The sequence below is a fragment of the Natator depressus genome, chromosome 6 (assembly GCF_965152275.1).
Source record: "Natator depressus isolate rNatDep1 chromosome 6, rNatDep2.hap1, whole genome shotgun sequence".
Taxonomy (NCBI): domain Eukaryota; kingdom Metazoa; phylum Chordata; order Testudines; family Cheloniidae; genus Natator; species Natator depressus.
Genome location: NC_134239.1, coordinates 109,990,716 through 110,014,665, shown reverse-complemented (window position 1 = coordinate 110,014,665; position 23,950 = coordinate 109,990,716). Strand labels below are relative to the sequence as shown.

The 23,950-nt window shown below is 40.1% G+C and overlaps 1 protein-coding gene across 8 annotated transcripts in view; it reads right to left on the bottom strand.

Annotated features, from left to right (window-relative positions):
• The window catches only part of WDR20 (WD repeat domain 20), a 73,260-nt gene that overhangs the window by 21,563 nt on the left and 27,747 nt on the right, over positions 1–23,950 (bottom strand). For 6 of the 8 annotated variants that reach the window (XM_074956256.1, XM_074956258.1, XM_074956260.1 and 3 more), the window contains exons 2-3: positions 20,260–20,442; positions 10,924–12,201 (exon numbers count right to left, since the gene is read on the bottom strand). The exons of 1 other annotated variant lie outside the window; for it this stretch is intronic. In XM_074956256.1, the coding sequence (XP_074812357.1) occupies positions 10,924–12,201; positions 20,260–20,442 (1,461 nt within the window). Of the gene's footprint in view, positions 1–10,923; positions 12,202–13,217; positions 13,234–20,259; positions 20,443–23,950 lie in introns of those variants that run through there. One more of the 8 variants, XM_074956261.1, reaches the window with a different exon arrangement.

Here is a 23,950-nt window from a genome sequence, read left to right as displayed (position 1 = left end):
CCGCTGGCAACTTCTGGACACTTTTATACCACGCTACACAAATAGTAAGTATCCTTTGAACTAATGATTAAATATGCAGCAAATGGGCACTTCACAGACAGACAATGGGTCTATTCTGCCATCAAGAAAAAAAGGGAAATTAGACAGTTAACCTCCATTAATGTTAACACTACTGGTGAGAATCCAAAGTTCTCATCTGCCAATGAAAAACAGTAAACAGTTTAAGAAATATTTTAACAAATATTCCTATATGTTACTTGGGAATAAGAAGCCTGGAAAAGACAATGAGTGTCGGGGAGACTCAGAGTTCACATTAAGTTTTGCATTACCATTTAAATTTGGACTTAGATAAGTCTATTTAAGTTAATTTTTTCATAAGTTTACCACCTTATTGAAATGCACTACAGATCAATAGTGGCTTGCTTATATTTCAGATTTGTAGCTTAAGAATTATGCAGCATTCTTAGCTACATATGGTTCTTGTTGATAACTGGTTTGGATAGTTTAATAAAGAGGTATTTTCTGCTTTTCACTTATGTACTTTGGCTGCCAGTTGATCAAGCTTTCCCCTACGTCATTGGTTGAAAAGAACTGTAATGGTTGAATTTCAATTCGCACACCAGCCTTCAGATTAAAAACCAAACATCTGCACCAAAAGGCAGGTTTGTTTTCTTGTACTTTGTCATTTAGTTCTTAAAGAGAGTGCTAACAGCCTGAAGAACTAAATACCTGCTAAGCCTGAAGTACCCTGATTAACATGACTTCACTTTCCCTTGCTATATAGCTAAAAATCACACTTTTAGTCATTGTTTCTTACCTCTAAATTATGTTCCTGTGACTCAGATCCATCAAGCTAGACAAGATCAGAAGCAATTAACAATAGGAATGTAGAATTAGTGACATCTTCAGAGTCTATAGGAGCTCTTTCTTGCTTGGATCCAAGTATCCAGGAACCCCTACTGAAGAAAAAAATCCCTGTTCTCTTAAACCACAAACAGAAGTGGAGGAGGTTCTGGATTGGTGGATCTGAGTCACAAAAAACCTAATTTCAGGTAAACTCATCCTCCCCTTTAAAATCTCTGATCCACCAATTCAGACATGGGATGCATCCACATGGATTGGTGGGGTTCATGGCAGAAAATAGGTACACAGAAGGTGGAACGGTGTGCTACGCCTTAGAATGCCCTCTGTAAGTGGCATTTACAAGTGTTTTGTTGTTTATGCAATGCATAACTGATTTTCATATAATGTATGCAGTGATGTAGATTTGTGGCTTAGTCATGAAATATACAAATGAGATATTCAGGCCTTACAAAGTTGCACATTTCAGAGTTCAGTATTACGTGGCAGGTGGAATGGTATGGTTTGCCTTCCTTCTCTGGGAGGAGATGCATAGGGAGTGGAACTATAAAGGGTAAAATTTTGACAGCATCTAACTCATCAGGCACTTCTGAAAAAGTTACCCAAAAAGATTTTTTTTAAATAGTGAATAAAATGTGTGATGTATAAAGCAGAATGCTGAATCACATGTAGAGTTTACAGTGTGATCACATACCACATTCCAGGAGACTGTAAATCTGAACCATGACACCAAAACAGTTTTGCATTTTGACTGATTACCCATACTAAGTAACTTTTAAAATGCAATGGAAAAGGATATTCTGTAGTTAAACATCCCTAGGTACCAATATTCCCAATACTGTTTATGACAAATTAATCAGAGGTCTCATGTGCATATGCAAGTAATCCCATGATTGTAAAGCATAAATTAAATCCTATAAAGATGGTGTAAAGGACAAGGTATTTTTAATAGGCTCATGACCATGGTATCCAGGTGCTATGACAAACAAGAAATAGACACTTCCTTGTGAATGTTTAGGGAGCCCCTATTTGAAATGCAGCCACATCCTGTGTTTTGCTATATACAGCTTCACTTTAAAAAGGGGCTATTCTAGGAAGCACTAATCACCATTCAATGTGGTACCACATACCCTATGATCTTCAGCATTCAAGTCATTAGGACCCAGACTGGGTCGATCCTCATCTCCCAGGCTATGACTACCTTCTTGTCAGAAGAAGGGCTGAATGGTTTGAATACAGGACTGGACAATAGGCATTCCCGAGTTTTAATTCCTGCTCTGAAACACTTCCTGCAGTTTTGAGCAAGGTAGGGCCTGGTTCAGGTGCCCATCTATACAGTTAGGATAACTGCTTATTTTCAGAGTGGTCTGTGAAGACTAGATGTTTGTACAGCACTTTGAATGTGAAAAGCTAATATTAGCTAATACATTCTGATGAGTAACAGTTTAGTAGTATAATTCATATTAAGACCAAGAATAAAAATGAGTAGCACAGATTACATTTAACAAAACAGAAATATGTAATTTGAAGTCTTTAAATCAAGACTTGATATCTTTTGAAGTGATATGTTCGATCTCAAACAAATTACGGGTTTGATGCTGAAGGTTCTTTAACCTGTGTTACATCGGAGGTCAGCCTACATATAATTATAATGGTCCCTTCTGGCTTTAAACTATGAATATGGATGTGAATTTTGGTCTGAGGATGATCAAAATTTGGTGAGGTAAACTTATGTTGGAGAAGGAAAGAAAAGAAGTGAAGATAAAGAGGCAAATGGCCTGCTGCAACTGAACCAGTCTTGGATAGACCAGAGAAGCTGGGACAGAACACAAATTACAGAAACTTAAGTAATTCTTAAATACAAAAAATCCTGCTAATGCAACAGTAATGTTGACCACTTCAAAGTCAAAGTCAGGAAAGTGCAAAGAAATTCAGATTCCTACAGCAACTTCAAATCTGCTATGTTGTGCACACAATGCATACTGCGCACCAAAATAAGTTTATTAAGCTATGTATTCAGCAAACAACAAGGAACAGAATATACTAAGTGTGCAGCAATGGCAAATTAAAAGTGACTGCTAACATCTTAAATAACCATTAATTCTTTGTATTTATCTTTATTAAATATTTAATGAGAACAGCATTCATAGGACATGACACTCAAATCAGGAATTAATTTCCAATTAAAAACCCACATTTACAAGAGGAAAAAAGTTACCCCCGTTAAGCTTTGAAGTTCACACCATACTCCATTCACCTTAGTGAAGTAGGAAGTTCATAGTTTTGCCACTGCTTTTTTTTTTTTTGGAGGAAGTCTAATCTGTTCACGTTATGTCGTCAATCTCTTTAAGTTACAGATCATAGAATGAATCAAAAATTGCAGAAAGCCCAGGGTGGGCAGATATGCAGAGTTCATGTATATTTTTCCTTGTTCCTACTATTAAGATGGGTTTTTTTGGTGGAGGATTTTGCAGTGTTCTTTCTCTAATTCAAGTTGTTTCAGCAACAGTCCCTTGGCCTACCAAATGCTAGTCAGGCCTGCCAGAACATATACTGTGATTTCATAAAGAGGCCAGGACTGAAATAATATTCATTGAACATGCTCAGACTTTAAAATCATTTAGCTTTTCATTCCCTATCCTGCAAATCTAATTCCAATCAAGTTCTGAACCAGCCATATTTGCATTTTCTATTCAGAAAAGAGACTGCCTTTAAAAAACGTTGGAGTACCACAATTCTCCGTACTGAAGGCATTTGATTTTTTTTTAAATTCACCTTCATGAAGAACTTGCAAAACTTCTGAAATACCTTTTGAGGCTGAAGTGATGTGTAAAGACAAAAATTTGTAATGCAAAGTTTCCAGATTATAGCAGCTGAGCCTGATAGTCTGAATTGCAAAAGTGTTTAAGTGTTAAGATGAAGCACCAAGCTACATGAATTTCTTTACTAGATCACACTAAAAGAATTCCTGATGGAGTCATAAGCTCAGTTAGTGAACTGGTGTTAAAATGTTATGGGTTTTTTTTAAAAACAGCAAATCCTTTATGAACATACACCCACCATATAGCAGAAGACTTCTTGAAAAGAACTTGGAGAGCCTGGGAGAAAGAGAAGTTACAGGAAAGCTGATGTTACAGTAATTTCTATTTAAAATGCTTATTTGTTTTGTTTCTTTTTAATATTTATTCACTTTATGGAAATTTTTATGTTTGGTGCTGAAGTATCTACTTGCCTTTTCTTGTTTCGCTGTAGTAATGTCATATGCCTGAGTATAGTTTGTGTACTAGTAGGATAAAGTACCTTGTAAATGTGTGCAGCAGCAACACAAGTGATTCAGATGCAATTTTACTTCTGGTATATATTAGTGTAGAGGGATATATTTCATTACTGAAGTGTATTTCCATCCTTGTGTGACAAAAAACAGACTACTAAAATTCCACTATCTATATACAATCCATGTAAAAACCCTCTTTGCCTCAGACATCCACAGAGATTAGATAAATGATACCATACCTTAAGAGCTCTTAACACTTTGGTTTAGATATGATAGGCACCTGTATCCAAGAGGCAGACTATACCTCATGAGTTTACGTACAATGTAAATGTATAATTGCCTTGTTTATCTTCTCTAAAGCCTCCTGAAGTGCACACATGCTTTTGCTGACAGGATCCTAATTCCACCTAGGCCTGGGACCTAGTTTAGGAGGAAAGGACTCCTATAATTAAGTACACAGAGTAGCATTCTCTAACCTTTTGAAGCTAGAACTTCTGGCAAGATTTAGGTTACAGGTCAGGTAAAAAAAAAAAGTGACTTGAGAGAAACTAGGCAAATTTAACTTTGAATAGAAACTACAGCAGCCAAGAATATGCAAACTCTCAATCTCAAAAGAGTGAACTGATGGAAAATAGTGAAGATGGATGAGAGTTCAGATTTAGGTGGCCCAAGTCAGACTAGAACACAATCACATTGTCTATTTCCTTAAGGACTTTTGTGCAAGAGATATTTAAAAAAAGTAAAGTAAAAGCCAGATTACAACTGGGAGACATCTTTTACCAAAGTATCCATTATGACTGTAGAATAGGGGGAAGCCAGATTGCTTTCATGTTCCCACTAATTCCTGTGGAACTTGTTTGAGCAAACAATTCTCAATTACATGGCATTTGACAATCAGATGTTCCCACAGCAAGCCATCAGGATGGATTTCACCTTGCGTCTCAGCACATGCTTTCAAAAATGCTACCAGGCCCAGTCACATTCGGGTCATTCACTTCACTATTTCTTGAAGTGCCAGAAGACCATCCAGTATTTAAATCCAATAATAGGGAAAGAAGGTTCTCCCATCATCAGAAAGCTACAGAGGAATCTCACCATCAGGGAAACTGCTCTTTGCTTGCCAGGGCCCACAATGACTCTAGAACTTAGGTCAATGAAACCAGGAGAACTTGAAAGCCCTGTTAGAAAAGCCCTAATCTGGGAAACAACCTCCTGAATATCATCTTTGTTGACTGCTTATGTGAATAAACCTGGAACTCTGGTTTAATGAGTTGATGAGCTGTCCCTATGTACCTCTGATGTAAGTGAGTGGGCAGCATTTTCCATCAAAGTCAATGTCAAACTTGGTCTGTTCTGGCCTTATGATATTATTTATAGGATGGAAGCATCTGAATTCTCTTTTCTTTTGAACCACATAGTTAGGGCTGTGAACTTAGTTTTTTATAGTAACCTCAAGGTCTACTTAAGGTTGTGACTGAGAAGCACAGCCTGAACTGGAATCCATAGGGGAAAGAGCTCCTGTAGAGTCCAAAGACAAAAATTCTCCATTCCAACTGCTGCTTGATGGATACACATTGACAGCTTAATTTACCCATGTCCAAATTACTAAATCTGAATTTAAACAATTTCATGGTTCTGAAATTTAACGATTTTAAAAGAAAACGTGAACTTTACAACATAGTTCAAAGTTAGAAGTGACAGATCTAATCCCACATTTGATTTAATGTCAACTTGATAACAATTTCTGAAAGATTTATTCAAAAATTGCATGATTTAGTCAATCCCTTAAATTATAAAATGGCAGCTAAAAAGCTAGCAGTTTCACTGCAGCCATCTGTTCAGCAAGGTATGTACAGCATATAGAAAAAAACTTTAACTTGTTACATCCCAGCTTTCAGAACTGAGATGTGAAAAGGACTATTGAAAATTATCTACATTTACAGTTCAGTCACACATTTTATTTAACGTCAGTATACAGAGGACAACCCCAGCAAATTTTGTAATGTCAAGTATTTAGTAAGGTTCTTCAGCTGTAACAGTGACAACAGAATAGCTAAAAAATAAGCAGTATGAAACAAACTTGAATTTTTAAAATTATAAATATACCAACAATACTTATTAAAGCTTAATTATTGCAACAGTTAATTTAACAATATTTCATGTTAGAAAGGCTCTATGAAATTTATTCAAGTTGTCAAGAAATTAGATGGAAGTGTAAAAAGGAAATACATATGAATTTTCTTTTGATTTGCACTAAAGATATAGTCAATACAATTTTGTACAGTATCACCTAACATATCAATCTTTAACAAACTCAAGTATACAGAATTGGTAAAAATGCAGGAAAAAAAATCTTGTTTTTAACTTTTACACCTAAGTTGTGCCACAGTAAATTAACTGACATGAAATTCGTTCTTGTAACATAAGCAGGCCAACAATTTTTTTCAGCATCAATTTAGGAGGTTTAAGCTGCTAAAGGGGCAGATGTACACACAGTCTCTTCAAGTACATAACCAAGTTTGAAAAAGGTAATAGTTCAAAACATGGGATTTCTGCAAGTACTTAGTAAAAGTCATGTTATTTCCTAATCCAGAAACCCTCACCCATAAGACCTTTTATACAGGGTTACGATCTCTCCTGGCTTCACTGAAGTCACTTTGCCACACCTCCATCGTGCACACCTTGCTATACATTATCAAACCAGTGTATTAGTTTAAATTCAGTCTGCTAATGAAGGTGTACTATACGTGCAATTTTGCTACTATATGCACATTACCGGAAGCTTCAAATTGCACCTTGGTAACCTGAAATAGTCGTCGTGATTCAGTTTTACTGTAGAATTTATGCAGATACCAATATCAGATTGAAATAATTCTATTTGATAGTACTTCAAAATACCAGTAATTGACCTTCAGTTGTATTGGGAAAAAAATGCTCTTTTTCACTGAGGAAGAATTAATGTGTAGCCAGTCTTCCCACTCACCGAAGTATAATACATGAATATTTGTTAAGTACTTTTAGCGAAAACATTAGTCTTACTAAAACATGATACTGTACTACAACTGTAGTTAGTTGGAAGATTTAAGGATGTTATAATTTAAGATTTTCATGTACAATAAGAATCAAAAACATTCTAAATTTCATGTGCATTGTTTCACAAAATGGTAACGTATTTAGTCTGCCAGATATATACTGCCATTTCACTCTCCTTTGTAGTTTTGTCCAATCTTTCCTTGAGCTCTCTCAGAAAAGAGAAATAAGTGGTAAGTTTCCCTTAAAACGAAGTGTTTGTACAAGATAAGCAGATTAAATTTATCATTCAAACATTTAGATAGTTTATTTTGTATTGAAATAACTTTAGTAATTGAAATTTAGTAATAAAATTTGTGATTGTAATTAGCTACAGTCATGCCTAGTAAAATTGTTTAAGGTAAAAGAATTATCACTAAATTCCTTTGCATGTAAATACGAAGCATTTTTACTGCATCTGTAGTATTTGCAATTTGGCTTGAAGTAACCAGCAATGTGATTCACGCGCAATTTCACGTTTCTAATTCTCAACTATTTAAGTTGTTTCAGGCAAGTTAAGGGATAAGATTAAAATTTCCATGACTCCATATAGGTTTACCTAGGGAGCCATCCCCCTGGCCAATCTGATGACAGTTACTCAACTAAAGAGAAAAAACACTCAAAAGTCAAACCCTCAAGAAGAGTGGGCTAAGATTATAGTTCCTAAAATGAGAGAAAGTGAAATTTGCAAATGAATGGATCAGACTGAAAGGAAAAATTGTTATTTTTCAGACAGGTAAAGCATGCTTCCCCACCACCCTAGCCCAATTTGTTTTACTGCTTTTGACCAGGAGTTAGTATGATAATTTTAAAAGTGTGTTTGGGTCACATACTTTACAAGCACAATGTAGCCAATAAGAAACCTCAAGGTATGATGGGTAAACAAGTAATTCATAAAGCTTTTAGCGTAGGTTGTATGGGGCTGGGATGGCAGTGCATCATACTAGCCTTATGAAATCAAGGTTGAAGATCCATTTCTGGATTTTCAGCCAAGGCCAGTAGAGACCAAACACTGTGGGCAAGAGATTCAATAGGTCTAAAATGAGGAAGACCACCCTATGCCTGGTTGTCAGTGCTTTCTGTAAATTAGTGGAGAATACATGGCATACCATCTTTCAGACTGCACAGTAAGTGCTTTGATGGCTCTTCCAAAAAGGAGGCAAATGAGAGGGAAAGGTAGAGATGGCTCAGTGGCACTGATGCTTTCTACTGCAAGGTTAGTTTAATTTTCTATTCAGCCTTTCTTTGGGTTGGTTATGGTTGGCACTCAACTGAGGCTGTTTGTGAGGCAATGGTGGAAGAATTTTTTTAAACACGAAAAATGGGAGGGAGGGCAGTCTTCTAGGACTTTCAGGAACCCAGATGATGGGAGGAAGACAGAAGATAGCAGCTTTAAGCTACAAAGTGACAGACTTAGCCAAGGATAAAACTACTGGCAATGTAGAAATGTGTGGTATATAACCCAGAAGTGACACGTTACCATCAGTGTTTTTATACTTTGACCATTCTCATTAAATATGCATAAAGTTATAATAAGTGCTCTATCCTATAAACCAAAGGATGCTTTACTTTCTGGCAGAGATACTTCCCCATCAAACTCCTGTAAACATGCCACTAAAACTTAGTTTAAATCGCAGAGTGAACTCACTGTAAATGCAAATGAAGAAATCAGAGAAACAAGTCCATTTGAAAAATATCTTTCTAGGGAAGTAAATACATCCTAAATAATATGGCATTTACATCAGTGTGCAATATATTAATTTTGAAAGATCATGATAACTTCAGCATGAAAATGACTTACCTGTAATTAAAGTTTTCCATATTAGCCAAATACTTAAATCCTGATTTTGGGTACTGCATACTCTATCTCTGAAATATTTGAGATGATGTATTCTAAATCAAAACCATCAATGCACAAAAACTGATTAAGTTATGCTCAGCAGCTTAAGGAAGCCTAATTTACAAGTTCATAGAAAGAAAACGTACAGGGGTAGTGTTTGGTAATACACACGCAATCTGGGTTAACATTTATGCAAAATAGCAATATTCCACCCTAGAAAGCTGAGACACTGATGCACATGTTTAAAGTTACTTTCATAAGAATGTTTGTGACTTTCACTGATTCACAGAAGTTAAAGTAGTTCCAGTGTTATGTAGTTTCACTATTCTGAGTTAATGATTCTCATGAACTAAATATCTTTAAAAGGTAAAGTAATGCCCTTTCCCCCACCTCTAAGAGAAAGATTCACTATGTTCGGACGTAGTAGATCTAGCCGCTAAGTGTGCACAGATGCTGAGTGGAAGGGGTTCTCAATGTGTACATATAATATGACAGATTTGAGAACCAGACTGGAGGAGCTTTTACAATATGTGCTTGGGGTTTCAAAGCAGCTAGAATCACCCTTTTTTTTAAAAGGAATAATTCTGATAATTCAATTTGAGAATTTCTTGCAACAGAAATCTGAAGTTAGTTGTGGTGTATTTTAGTTTTCTGGAACACAGTGGTTGCTCCAACTACAAACATGACTCTAGAGAATCTGGTAGTTTAGGATTAAGGAACTACATATATCTATATTGTCCAATTAGGAAAATATTCAAATTATTTAAGACCAATACTCCAGGAATGCAATAGCCTATGAGTGCTGCATTTTTACACAAGTAATCAGAAATAAATGAGCTCCCCCTGCTGGTTCTATGGTTTCTCAGAACTGTATTTCAACAAAGCTATCTTGGTATAGAAGGTGCTTGAGGTTATAAGATGGCATATTAGTTTTAGGCTCATTCAAAACACAGGAAAACAAATTTGCCATGCAATGGACAAGATAAATATTGTATTCAAGATTAGGAGGCTTTTACAAGGGAGTCTAAAAACCCTAGAAATGTATTACCTTAAATTGACAGAAGTGATGGCCTGAAAAAAGCCTACTAAAAAATTTGTCTTGCCTGCATATTTGACTAGTAAAAATGACACTATTGGACCAAACATGAAGCTGTTTATGCAGAATTTCTTTTTAAACCATGGCCATGATTCTTCTAATGATAATGACCCCTATAAAAACAAAATCAAGATCTTTATACAGGTTCATAAAATCTCATTAGGACTGTATTATGCATTTAGGACTGATTCACAATTTCAGGGAAGATATTGCAAATTATTCCCAATATGGTCAGCAGAGAGTTTTAAAAAATTTGCTCACAAGCTGACTGACATTTATTAATATTCCAGAAATCCATAAAAAGGTAGTGTTACACACTTAAGTTTTCAGATGGGAAACCTAAATTCTAAAAAAGCTAGCACTTCATGGTCAACTCAAAGCAGCAGTATTTCAAAACACAGGAAAACAGCAGCACAGGAAAATGTGTGAATGACTAATAGTTACTTTAGTGATTGAACACTTTTAATCTAGTTTTTAAATCTTTGTCTTCACTATGTTGTGTTTAGATTAAAAAAGTTTGAAAATATAGGAACACAAACTTTGGATATATAGTATTTCTCTGGTTGGAAGGCAACTAAGACACTTCAAATCATTATATATATACCCCAAGACACTTCAAATCATTCAGAAATATGGCATGCAGTATCCAAAAGTATGGCTCTGAGGAAATAACCTTTTTACATTAAGCATAAAGAAATTTTATATCTAATAATCAGGTATATTGAGAAAACTACCTATTCAAAGTTCTAGTTCTTTGATGCAGCATTAAGGATTAAAACTTACCACTTTACCAGGCCTTGCCCATGTGCAAATAAATCCCTCCTGACAAGCAGTGACTATACAGTCTTCAAGAAAAATTAACACAGTCAGTCTTTCATGTGCTATCTTTTTACAGATAAGAGGCTCTAACAAGGGAACATCTTCCATTCTGGGACAGAGAGGTGTTCCCAAAGTTTTAGCTGGGTCCGTTTTGGTTTTAGTAACTAGGTTCAGTTTGTCACTGCTCTTGCTAGATATATGTCCCATGCTATGATTTCTCTTGTGATCTTTTTCATGGTGTCTTTCTTTCCGATCATGTAGTGATAAGGTTGCAAACTTACTAACACCAGCAGCAATGGCACCATCCATAACACTACTTTTACTGCCAGCATTTGAGACTGCAGAATGTGGAAGGCTGTTTGACCGTGGAAGAGGAGGGGGTACTGAGTTTCCAGGTGTTGTGATACTGTTTCCATTACTTCCTGGATTAGTTCCACCACTTCCTGCAGGTGGACTTGTGGCATTCATAACATTTGTGTGTGTCCTTGCTCTTGACAGAGGTTGGTGAGGGAAGAGAATATCTTCTGTAAGGTCCCACAAACAGAGTTGAGTGTCTTGGCCTACAGAACCAAACCTATATGTAACACTTACTGGACGACTGTCTGTAGAGTTCCTTTTTGATAACCTAGATTGTGTACTATTTGCTCGATCTCTACCAAAATGAAGGTCTTGGAAATCCTCATCACTGCCACTAAATTCCATTGGGTCACTCTCTTCTACACTAGTGGTATATGGGTCAAATGCCACAACACTAACCCATGATTTATGTCCATGGCCTCTAGCGATTACTCGACAGTCCACAAAAGACCAAACCGTTACCAAGTCATCCTCTCCACCTATTACAATGTATTTCCCATCTGGGCTCCAACACACACATAGTAGTCCCCCAAAGTAGCTTTTCATTGTACCATGCAACTCCACTGAATCAAAGTTAAACACACGAAGAAAACCATCTTGGCTCACACATGCCAAAAATTTCCCATCGGGGGAAAAAGCAAATTCATTCAGGGCACCCTCGCCTACGGTCCATTTAAGTAGAGGATTTCTTGTGGATTTACTCTTGCAAGTGTGGACTGCAAAACTTTCTCCTTGCTTAAGTAGCTGGTAGTGTGGGGCTGTGGTACCACAAGTGTGCTCCACATTATATAAATACATATTTCCACTGGAATGAGCTACTAGGAAAAGGCTTTCCGACCCTGGTACCCATTTTACACAGGTTACTCTGGACTTGTCTATTAGTCTCTGTGAAAAACAAAGAACAAGATATGCATTAGAAGAGTGATAGTTTTACAGTTTACATCTATTAAAAGAAAATTTTACGGAATTTTGAACACTGTCAAACTCATGACAGTTTTAAAATGGTTTTATTTGCAAAAGAAGCTCCAGGCACCTTAAGATAGGCAGTTAGGAAGAGGAGGAATTACTGTTTACGGAAAAAGACGCTTTGTGAAAGTTTATTCTTTCTAGTCCAATTTTTATTCAATAGTAAATCTACCTCAGTAACTAGGGCAATTTGTTATAGATCACAATTTAACACTCTTAGATTTACCTCTACAAGCTCAGCAAAAACAAGAGGTTTACTTAAGGAGCCAAAGAATACAATTTCAAAAATTGTATGCAATCTGAGTGAATGGAAGTTACTCACCTACACTCTAACAGAATATCTAATATAAAGTTAAGACCAGAGTTCAGATTAAATCCCAAAAGCCACATATGGGACTTTCCCCTCAAAAAAAAAAAAAAAAAAAAAAAAAAAAAAAAAAAAAAAAAAAGCTTTAGGAGCCCACTGGAAGTTTCTAGAGTTACTGAAGTCTGCAGTGAATGTGTGCCAAGATAGATACTATAGGTATATTCAGTGATTACTTCCTCTGACTTACAATAACCAAATTCCCAGAGGTGAATGGAAAATTGATGGCTTTATAGTTAAGCACTGGTCAGACTTTAAATCAGAGCATCCCTTTTCCAAGTTACCCTTCACATATAGAAAAGGAGTACTTGTGGCACCTTAGAGACTAACAAATTTGAGCATAAGCTTTTGTGAGCTACAGCTCACTTCATCGGATGCATTCAGTGCATATAGAGGAACATAGAAGTCCATTAGATCACCATCTGTACAAGAAGCAGTTTCATTTAAAGTATTAAGTACTTCCACAGATCGAGAGACAATGAGTGACCATGCGTATTAAATATACATATTTAGGATATTTTGAGTGTCTTGTTAGTGCTGAAAAAATTGAAAGCTGCTTAGCAAATTTCACCTGGCTGCTTGAGCCTGCTAGTCCAGCCATGGTGCCCAATAGATATTTGTAAACTCTGAGCTGATCCATCACGCTGCCCACCTGACCACCCACACCTCCAATGTGATCTAGGGCAGAAACAAGCAACAGCAGTAAATAAGTCAAAGTGTTATGGGCCACAGTTTGTAGGTTGAAAGAACAGCTGAGATATACAAAAAGTCAAGATTGCAGTAAGTAAAAAAGGAGTTCCCAGGGAAACACAGGGACTGACTGGCCGTAGAGTACACTTTAATATTTGTCAGAAAAAAAATGAATTGAAGGATGAGGCAGTAGATTATATTCATTCTGCATATGTGTCTACCACACTGAAAAGCAGCAGTTAAATGAACATTTCAAGCTATGCTCTGAAGCACCTCTGCTGCTGTCGATCTGAGGATGAAAGCCAAAATCTGTAGGCCAAGTACTTACCATTCAGTTTATTATGCACTACGAAAGAGTGGAGTTTAAATCATTTTGTATTTGAAGATTCAGAACAGTAACTTAGTCTAGCAAATTTCTTCTGAAATAACAAGCATCTTCAAATAGCAGTTTTGCTTGGTTTTTGTGGTGAACTAAAGAGTTGGCTTCTGTGCTCATTATTTTAATTGTGGTAATTGTTTTGTTGTTGGCCAATCATGCCTCTATTGTGGCCCCAACAAATATTAGTTAGAAAATTACCTTTAATAAAATTACTTAATAAAAGTATGATGCTAGGAAACTGGATCAATCCTGCCTGCCACAGGCCACATCTGTCCTCTAGCCATGGAATAAGTACTGAGATGGCACAATGGAAGCTCTCGCATTGCTCTATTAACATGGCTCAACAGTGGGCTAGAGACCCCATCTACAGGGGTGATTATTCTTCAACATTTATATTACACTAGCACCTGAGGCCACAATCACATTAATGGAAGGTTTTGTACAGAAACAGACGACAATTCCTGCCCCCAAAAGCTTACAATTTAAGTTGACAAGACATAATAGGTGGATGAGAAACAAGCAGATTGAGGTGGAGATGCAGATGACAAAAGGTAACAAAAATGGGAGGTGCACAAATCTTAGTAAGGTTTCAGAGTAACAGCCGTGTTAGTCTGTAGTCGCAAAAAGAAAAGGAGTACTTGTGGCACCTTAGAGACTAACCAATTTATTAAATAAATTGGTTAGTCTCTAAGGTGCCACAAGTACTCCTTTTCTTTTTGCAAATCTTAGTAAGTGATCACAACTTGCCACCTGCTTAACCATCAAGGTTGCAGTTTTCTGTATGCATCAGGAAGAGCAGAGTTTTGAGGAGGGGCTTGGAGAAGGTGGTGATGGGTTTATGGATTTTTGACTGGAAGCTTTTCCAATTCACAAGGTACAGCATGGGAGAAAGCACTAAAATGCCTGCTGGAGAAACAGAAACCTGTGGGTGGTAACTGGCAGAGAGAGACACTGCTATAAATAACAGGTTGAACAGGTAGGATGAGGCTGAACTATGGAGGATTTTGAAAGCAAGGAAAAGTCTGCATTTGATACAGTAAATTAAGGAGTCAGTGGAGGGACTTAAGAGGGTGAAAGGTGGGAAGGTAAAACAAGAAGATAATCCTAGCAGCCACATTAACAGACTTGAAAGGGGACCCGGTTACAGGCAGAGAGGCTGGAGAAGGAGATAAAAGAATTTGCTCAGAAATTGGTGGTGTAGGTAGACAGGAGTAGTTGGATCTTGGAGATGTTGTGCGAGGAGAATCTGCAAGATTTGAGACATGGCTTTAATGTGTGGGTCAAAAGAGACAGGAGAAACAAAAATGCCTAGACCACAGGCTTCATAGTTAATAGTTCAGTTGCCCAACCAGAGGGTGCTGTAATTGGATTACAGACTTGTTCACTGGAAATAAGACCACCACCAATTTATTTTACATACAAGACAAAGTTTTCCATCACTACAAAAATGGTCTGAATTTGAACAGCCAACCAGAAGCAAGAGGTTCCATAGTCTACTCCTAAGGGAATTCTGAGCCACTGTGTATGCATAGAATTAATGTCTGGTGTGGAATTTTCCCTCCATGGTAGAAAATACTGTCTGCCCAAGAAGTGCTGCAGTTCTACCTTTTGCCCACCAGAAGCAGCTGTGCCCCAGAACAGCTGGCTGACCACCACCACCAGCTAGTAGCCAACTGTACTCGTTACAGCAGCCTGCCAGCGGAGCCAGGTTAGGAGGCAGAGAGGGGAACACAGGGCTGCTGAGGGGGTCACAGATTTGGGTTCAGAAGGGCTGGTGAGGGTGGGGGGAACAGATTGGGGTGTGGGCCCAGTAGCTAGTGAGGTGACAGCACTGAGCCAGGGGCTCTGGGCCACATGGGGACAGGGGAGTGCAGCGATACATGGGGACAGGGGCAGATGTGCCTGACTGAATGGGAGAGGCTTGGGGTCAGCCAGGGTCTGCATGGGAGAGGCTCCCCAACTCCTTAACAACCCCTGCCCTGCCCTCCAAAGAAAAAGTTCCATATTTCTCCCACCCACACCTAACAACCCTCCAGGTTCACTCCTAAGCTCCTTCCCTCTCCCTTAGCTCCTCCATTACCCCTGACTCCCCCAAGCCTTTGCACTGCTTTTGTGGGGTGTGGAAATACATTTCTGTATTGTCGTTTAAATGAATTACTCAAAGTTCTGCATTAACATGCCCAGGAAGGAATCTATTTGTCAAAAAAACATTTCCTGAATATATGTATATTATATATATGTGTGTGTGTGTGTGTTCGTTCGTTCTTACAGACATACTTGCTGACAGGTATTTTGAAATAAATTACCAAAATAATTGAAACTGGCATGTTTATATTGTGTTATTTTGACAACATGCAGATTTTAAAATATTGCATGCAGAATTTTTAATGTTTTGGCACAGAATTCCCCCCAGAGTAATAGCTTCTTGAGCCTTTCAAGTCCCTATGTCTTGCATATTCCAATGATTTTATATTTTGATCACAAAGTAATAGGACTGATTTTATCTTACTGAACTTGTTTCATTAGGCAACTATGAGTGTAAAGATCTGGGATATCAGCAGGTTACTTCGCTAATCAGATATTTGTCAGAAGGAATCTCCCATCTTCACTGCTTTAGGGCAGACGAGATTGTCTGTTTTCTAAAAAAGGAGGCAGTCATATTTTGACCACTCCCCCAAGTGCTTTCAAATCACTGGCAACAACTGTATTCTGCAGGAGATACAAGCCTGGGCAAGTTTTGAACTGGATGCAAACATTTCCTAACTCTTGCATGTGTCAAGGTCTCAATTTGTCTGCCCCTTGGTGGCTCCCAGATTTGACAGCAATAGCTGAGGAATCTATTACAATTAAAACTGTCAGGATCAGAGAACAAGTAAAAGTCTACACTTCGATACACTGCTAGTTGCAGCCAACCACACTTCAGCTTGAAAAAAAATTATGGTTAATGGTGGCAATTTTAAGATTTAAGGTTAGCACAGGCAACCAAACTTGTCACTATTAGCTGCATTTCCCATCTCTGCTACTGCTAGTATTAAGTGACCTCCTCTGCCATAAGTTTTTTGTTTTTTTCAAATACCATCTCACTTGTTAATTGCCTCAGTGGTTTGAGAGTCAATTCACTTCACTTTAATGGAACCAGTTATTGTGAAATGGGGAGAGTGTCCCAAGCTGTTTGAATGCATTTATCAACTTTTATTCTATTAGCACCATATATACTGGCAAAAAATAGAACTAATTCACCACCAGTGCACCTTCATCTTTTAGAAGGAGTTGTGTAGGTAGAATGCAGGCTTTGTCATGGAGTTGGCTTACTCATGGTTAGACAACATGGGTCATGTCTTCACTTGGGGTTTTTAGGAAGAAGTCTCCATTGATGTTATCACCATTTCCTCTACATCAATGGGTAAGGCTAAGATTTTATCACGGTTATTTTTAGTAAAAGTCACGAACAGATCATGGGCAATAAACAAAAATTCACGGAGTCTGTGGCCTGTGCGTGACTTTACTAAAAAATAACCGGGGGGGAGGGGCGGGGACAGGGCTAGGTAGGAGGTAGGAATGGAGCCCCGTGGGAGAGGAGAGGGCAGGGCACGAACAGACAGGCTGAGCCCCTGGCCATGGAGGGGGGGGGGAAGCAGCACAGCCCTGGCCCCAGCGTTACAGTCACAGGGGGCACATAGCCCCTGCTACAGAGCTGGCCACAGCTGAGGGACAGGGGTGCGCAGCCCTGACTGAAGCCCCAGCTGCAGCTGGGGGAGGAGGAGGGTGGGTGGCACATGGCCCTGGGAAGCTGCAAGTGGAGGCACATGATCTCCGGGTGCAGCCACCAGGCAGGGGCACGCGGCCCCGGCTGCAGCCCGACAGAAGCCTCAGGGTTGGGGCACGCGGCCCCAGCTGCAGCCCCCACCAAGCACGCAGGGCCGGCCTTTGGGGTGGGCCGTACAGGCATCTGCCTAGGGCCGCTAGGCAAGGGGGCACTGTGCGCAGGGTTTAGATTTCCACCTGACCTGCTACTGAGGGGGAAAGGGCTGACAGCGATGTGTCTCCCTCCCCCATGTACCCAATTTCCACTAAGTTGGGGTGACGGAACAGGGGGAATCTGTGCGCACTGCTGCCTCTCCGGGTCCGGAGTTGTTGGCAGTTGCTTGTGTCTGAACAAGCCTAGTTCAGGCTCCTGACCCTGAGTGCTTTCATAAAGAGACAGCACACTCACTCACTCACTCAGGCACACACACTCCCACTCCCCTCAACACAACGCACACCACACACACAGTCCCTCCAACACACACACACCAGGGTTGGGATGAAGGGGACAAAGTGCAGAAGTTAGGGTAGGGGTGAGCAAACTTTTTGGCCCGAGGGCCACATCGGGGTTGCAAAATGGTATAGAGGGCTGGGTAGGGAAGGCTGTGCCTCCCCAAACAGCCTGGCCCCCGCCCCCTATCACTTCCCGCCCCCCTCAGAACCCCCAACCCATCAACCATCCCTTATCCCTGTCCCCTGACTGCCCCGACCCCCATCCACACCCCCACCCCCCGACAGGCCCCCCTGGGACTCCCACACCTATCCAACCCCCCCGCTCCCTGTCCCGACAGCCCCCCCCCAGGACCTCCCCCCCCCCCCCCAGGACCTCACCCCCTATCCAACCCGCCCTGTTCCCTGTCTCTTGACTGCCCCCACCCCCGAACCTCTGCCCCATCCAACCACCCTCTGTCCCCTGACTGTCCCATGGGGCCTCCTGCTCTTTATTCAACCCCCCACCCCTTTACCCTTACCATGCCGCTCAGAGCGGCAAGACAGGCTTATTGGAAAGCCTGGGAGGTGGGCGGGCGCAAGTCGCACTGCCTGCACAGCAGTGTTGCTGCAGGGGAAGGGGGACAGCGGGGAAGGGGCCGTGGGTAGCCTCCCTGGCCGGGAGCTCAGGGGCCAGGCAGGACGGTCCCACAGGCCGGATGTAGCCCGCGGGCTGTAGTTTGCCCACCCCTGGGTTAGGGGCTCAGGAGGGAGGTGCAGGGGTAGGATTGAAGGGGTGCAGAGATTGGGGCACAGGAGAGGAGTGCTGGGTTGGGGTGAAGAGGGCACAATGCAGAGGTTAGGAGTGGAGGGATTAGGGGTGCAGGAAGGGGGAGCAGGCATTAGGGGCGAAGGGGGCACAGTGCAGGGGTTAGGGGGGAAGGGAGGGTGGGGAAGCCCATGAGGGCTGGGGCAATGGGGGGTGTCTCGCCCACAGGGGCCAGGGCACCAAAATGCAAGTTCGTCCAGGGTGCCATTTTCCCTAAGGCCAGCCCTGCAAGCATGGGATGCCGCAGGGCTGGGGCGTGCGGCCCTGACTGCAGCCCCTGGCAGGCGCGGGGCTGGGCATGCAGTTCCAGCTGCAGTCCCTGCCATATTCGGGATGCCACAGGGCTGGGGTGCACAGCCTCGGCTGCAGCCCCCAGAGGAAGCTACGGGGCTTGGGCTGTAGGGTCCTGGTTCCAGTCAGCCTGAGTTGCAGGATAGAGGTGCACAGTCCTGCTCCACCTCCGCCTCCTGAAGGCCGAGAAGCCACGAAGGTCCAGTGAAGTCACAGAATCCGTGACTGCCATGACCTCTGTGATTAAATGGTAGCCTTATCAATGGGAATTCAAGTGCCGACAAGGTCACAGAAGTTTGCCATTGTGTCAAACTAACACATTTATGTGAAAGTGATAAAATTTCAGAGGCCACTTGTGCCTTGTCTAAACTACAGCTCACACCAATGCAGTTGTACCAGTGGTGAATTATAGGTCCCATTTTTTCTAGTATAGACAAAATCACAGTGAAGCTTCACTCTGCTGTACTTTGGTTTCTACCAAAAGGCACCTTTAAATGTTGCATTCCAAGAAAACACAAACTTTCCCCACTCAGCAAGACAAGGGGAATAGGGGAGAAGATAGGGGAAGTGGAAGAGGAAAGGGTAAGGAGAATTTCCCTCTCCTGATCTAGTTGTAGCTGCTCCTAGAAGAGTGAAGAGGAACTAGACAGGTCTAAAGCAATACCCTACTGGGAATGAGACTGCTTTCAAGACCCTTCTCTACAGCTGTCGGGGGAGGGAGAAGAGGCCTCCCACCAATCCCAAGAGGAGTAGGCTAGGTTTGGAAGTTGAGCCAGGCTAGACTTCTTTCAGGCTGTCCAGAATAAAGCTTTTGATTGCTAGAGTTAATTGCAAATTCTAAATTCAAGTCATCTGGCAATTATGCTAGTTGTGCAGCCATTCAATAACCATGTGTTACCGTGCACAAGTGTTTGTTTCTGTCTGTCACCCTTGAACACAATGTTTGTGGAGTGTCTACAGTAGCGTTTACATTCATGCTAGTTAACTCAAGTCAACTGGCAATCAACTAACTCTAGTTACAATACAACCATAACTAGTCTAGACAAAACCTATACAATTTTTGTTTTGTGAAAAAACACCTTATAGTGCAAGAGTTCACATATTTTTAGAAGCAATCTTTGAGCTTATTTACATAATAACTTTTTAAAATATGACATGTTTGCATGCAAAAAGATCAAGATTCCTACTTACTTCCTCATTAAATAATTTGCTAGTTTCTTTTTTAATAGGGTCTATAAGTTGCACCTGGCCTGCAGAGAAGCCCACTAGTAGAGAGACACTTTCTGCTGTGGCTGTTAAGTGATTGAAGTCATGACATGTAGGTTGCGTTCCTTTGTATATCCTTTTGTCTATTGGTTTACTCAAGTCAGCAGCCTGCAAAAAGAGCAATGAAAACAAAAAGATAGTCTGTTATGTATACACTTTTTATGATAAACTAAATTCTATTAGTGAACAAGTTTGCTGTATGTAGCAAGATGATCAACACAATGGTTAACAAATGTAGTGATAAAAACCTTAAGTTATAAAGCAACTTTAAATATTAATCAATTTGGCTTTAGTAAGTTACCATTGCTGTGTGAACAAAAGGTGAGATGCTTTCAGCAATTTAACACACACCAAGAAGCTTATTACATATGTCTTTCAGTTTTACTAAATACTGAATAATGTCCACCAATTGTGGTTACACTACATCCCACATGAAGATTAATGACACTCAAAGAATAATATCTAGGCCCCAGCCTCTAAATAGTCACGTTTCCACCCGGGCTCCTTCTGAGAAGGAATGCGCCGATGGACGGGGGAAATGTCTCCTTCCCCCCACCAACTTTTCTGGCAACAGCTTTCCCACATACTTGTTGCTAGGCAGAGTTGTGTGTGGTACAGATTACAGCACAGGAAACATTTTTAGCCACCAGGTCTCTTATGTCATGTCTACAGTAGGGAACTCTGGAGCCACTTTGAACTCCTTATATGCACTCCTTCAATATTTGCTCCTGCTATAAAATCATATAGAAACTAGATTGCTTGTTTGAAAATTTAACACCTTCATGCTTTTTCACATTCTGCCCCACGTGCTTGGGAGCAGTTCCCTGTAAACTCACTTATTACACTCCTTCAAATCCCTCCTTCGCTGCGATGCCTACAAAAAACTTGACAATAGTTTGGTTGCTGCTGTGCTGAGACCACAGCTACCATGCCGACAAAGACTGTCACATTGTTTACTTGTACTCAGTCACGTCTGCATTCATCTGTTGCCTCTTCTCTTACACTTAAGATTGTATGCTCTTCGGAGCAGGAACGGTCTTTGTTCTGTGTTTCTACAGCATCTAGCACAATGGAGTCCTTGTCTGCAATTTGGGCTCTGAGGCACTACGGCAATACAAATAATTCACAGGGTTTTTTTTAGAGATATTTGTAGGAGACTATTCTCTATCATTGATCTGTATAATAAGCAGCTCATATAGTCTATACACATGCTGCCTGGACTACTGGAACCTTAACATTTATTCTGGAAGAAGGAATGGATCCCCCATGACCCTTGGTAAATAAAAGGGCTCAGACTGGCAAAGAAAGTTAAAGGCATGGAATAGTTTCCACGTAACAGACTGGAGACATTGAAACTATTTAATTTGTCTCCCCTAAAGTCTCTTTTCTGTCCTGGAAGACGTATTGTCATTTCATTGTTCTCTGGCTATATTACAAGAGTCAACAGTGAAAGAAGAGCAGCTGAAAGAATCAATTTTAAATTGTTTTTAAAAAAACCTTCTCTTTACACCCATTTCAGTTCAAGAACTAACATTGGTCGAGCAACCATAGAACACAAATGTAAATCTGGAAGGGACCTCAAGAGCTCATCTAGTCAAGCCCCCTCTACTAAGGCAGGACCAAATATACCTCTAGACCATCCCTGACAGGTGTTTGTCCAACCTGTTCTTAAACACCTCTAATGATGGGGATTCTACAACCTCCCTTGGAAGCCTATTCTAGAACTTAACTATCCTTATAAAGTTTTTCCCAATATCAAACCTCAATTTCTCCTGAAGACTGTTACTGCTCGCCCTACATTCAGCGGGCATAGAGAACAATTGAGGAAGGAAGTCCATGCTAGAGATTCAGCACACCTATGCCTTCAATTAAGATGTGAAATCACACCACATTCTCAAAGTCAGATGCAGCTGGGGGCTTCAAGTTGACAGGAAAGCAGCTGTCCCTTTATACTTGTTTCAGTGACACTCTGCTTGCCTTCAGACCATGGAAAGACAGGTATTTAGAAGGTTCAGAACTTGCAACTACAGGAATATTCATATTTGAATTGGCACAGGTATATGTTGTAGTTATATGACTTGCCCAAAAGGGCTTGTACCCTTTTGATGTACGAGGCCTTAATTTTCCAATTTTACATGGAAAATCCAGCTCCAAACTTTGAGGGTGGGGTGGGGTGGTGGAACAGTTTCATCAGCTCTTTAGGCCTTATAACTAAGAATAAAATTCTTATCCTCTTTCATTTACAAGGTCCATGCATCTGTTAACTGATGGAATTTTTATAGCAGCATCCCTTTGGGGGGGGGGGGGGTTAAAATGGGTATGGTTGTGTTTAAATTCCTCCTCCTCTACTGGGAGAGGGTAACTTGTAGCACCCTTCTATTGAAGGTGATACCCATAGATACCTGAACATGCAGTTGTAAAATTGAGAAAGTATGAACGGACAACCAGGTGGCCACCCTGCAGAGGCCACCACCATTTTCAAGCGTGGGTTATGTTGTTGGTTATTGGAGACAGACTGATTTATAGGTTTCATAGATGCACCATCTCAACCACCTGAAATAGTAGATTTCAATGCTTTTCTTTATATCCTGATAGTAGAGAATATCTAGAGCACTGGACTTGTGAAAAGCCTGTGTGTGATTGATGTAGATATTGAGGGATCTATAAACATTCAATGTATGTCCAAGCATCTCTGCTGGATACGATGTTTTGGACAAAGAGGGAAGCACCATTTCTTGGTCTGTGAAAAAAACCTAGTTAATTTTTGGAACAAAGACCAGGTCTGTTCAGAGAACCACATCATTGTGAAATGTGCAGTACTGTTCCTCAAGAGGGAAGGCCCCTACCTCCGACACCCTCCAGGTAGAAGTAACTGCTATCAAGAAAACCATCTTGGAGAGAAAATACATGGGTACTTTCCCAAGGAGCTCAAAGAAATGCAGAATCAGGGCAGTAACAACCAAACTGAGCTCCCATGATGCCGTTTGATTAATCTTAGGAGAATGAAGTAAAGATGCAGCTCTGAGGAAATGCTCAAGATCTCAGGTAAAGAGATAGTCTTCTGGCCTTTGGAGGAAAGTATGCTATATAGTGCAGCCATTTGTTTCAATGTTAAAATGTTGACACTGAAATCCCTGATCAGACCTTCCTGTAAGAATTCTAAAATCTGCAAACAGATGGCAGAGGAGAAAACAGGGTGAATTTATTAAAATCAAAGTAATTTAAATCAATTTTAACCATAATTTAAAGCAGGAAGTAGGAAATCTTAATTTAAATAATTGATTTTAATCTTTTGCATTTGTATTTATTTTCCTAAAGAAAATTGATTCTCACCAGTTAGTAACCATAAAAGCCATGTTGATTTGCGTTTACACTAAATTTAGAACTTTTTACTAATTAGGATACCACTATCTTTACACATTTAAGCAATTATATAGTTTAACAAAGTAAAACATTATTCAGATTCTTAAATTATCTTAGAAAATGGCAAATGATAATTTCTTATTTATTAGATTAATGTACTCATGATCCATGTCAAGTTGCATTTGGATGGAAGCTGGAATTCAATCAAAACACACAAAACAGTTATTTAAATAAAAACTACATTAAAGGTGCT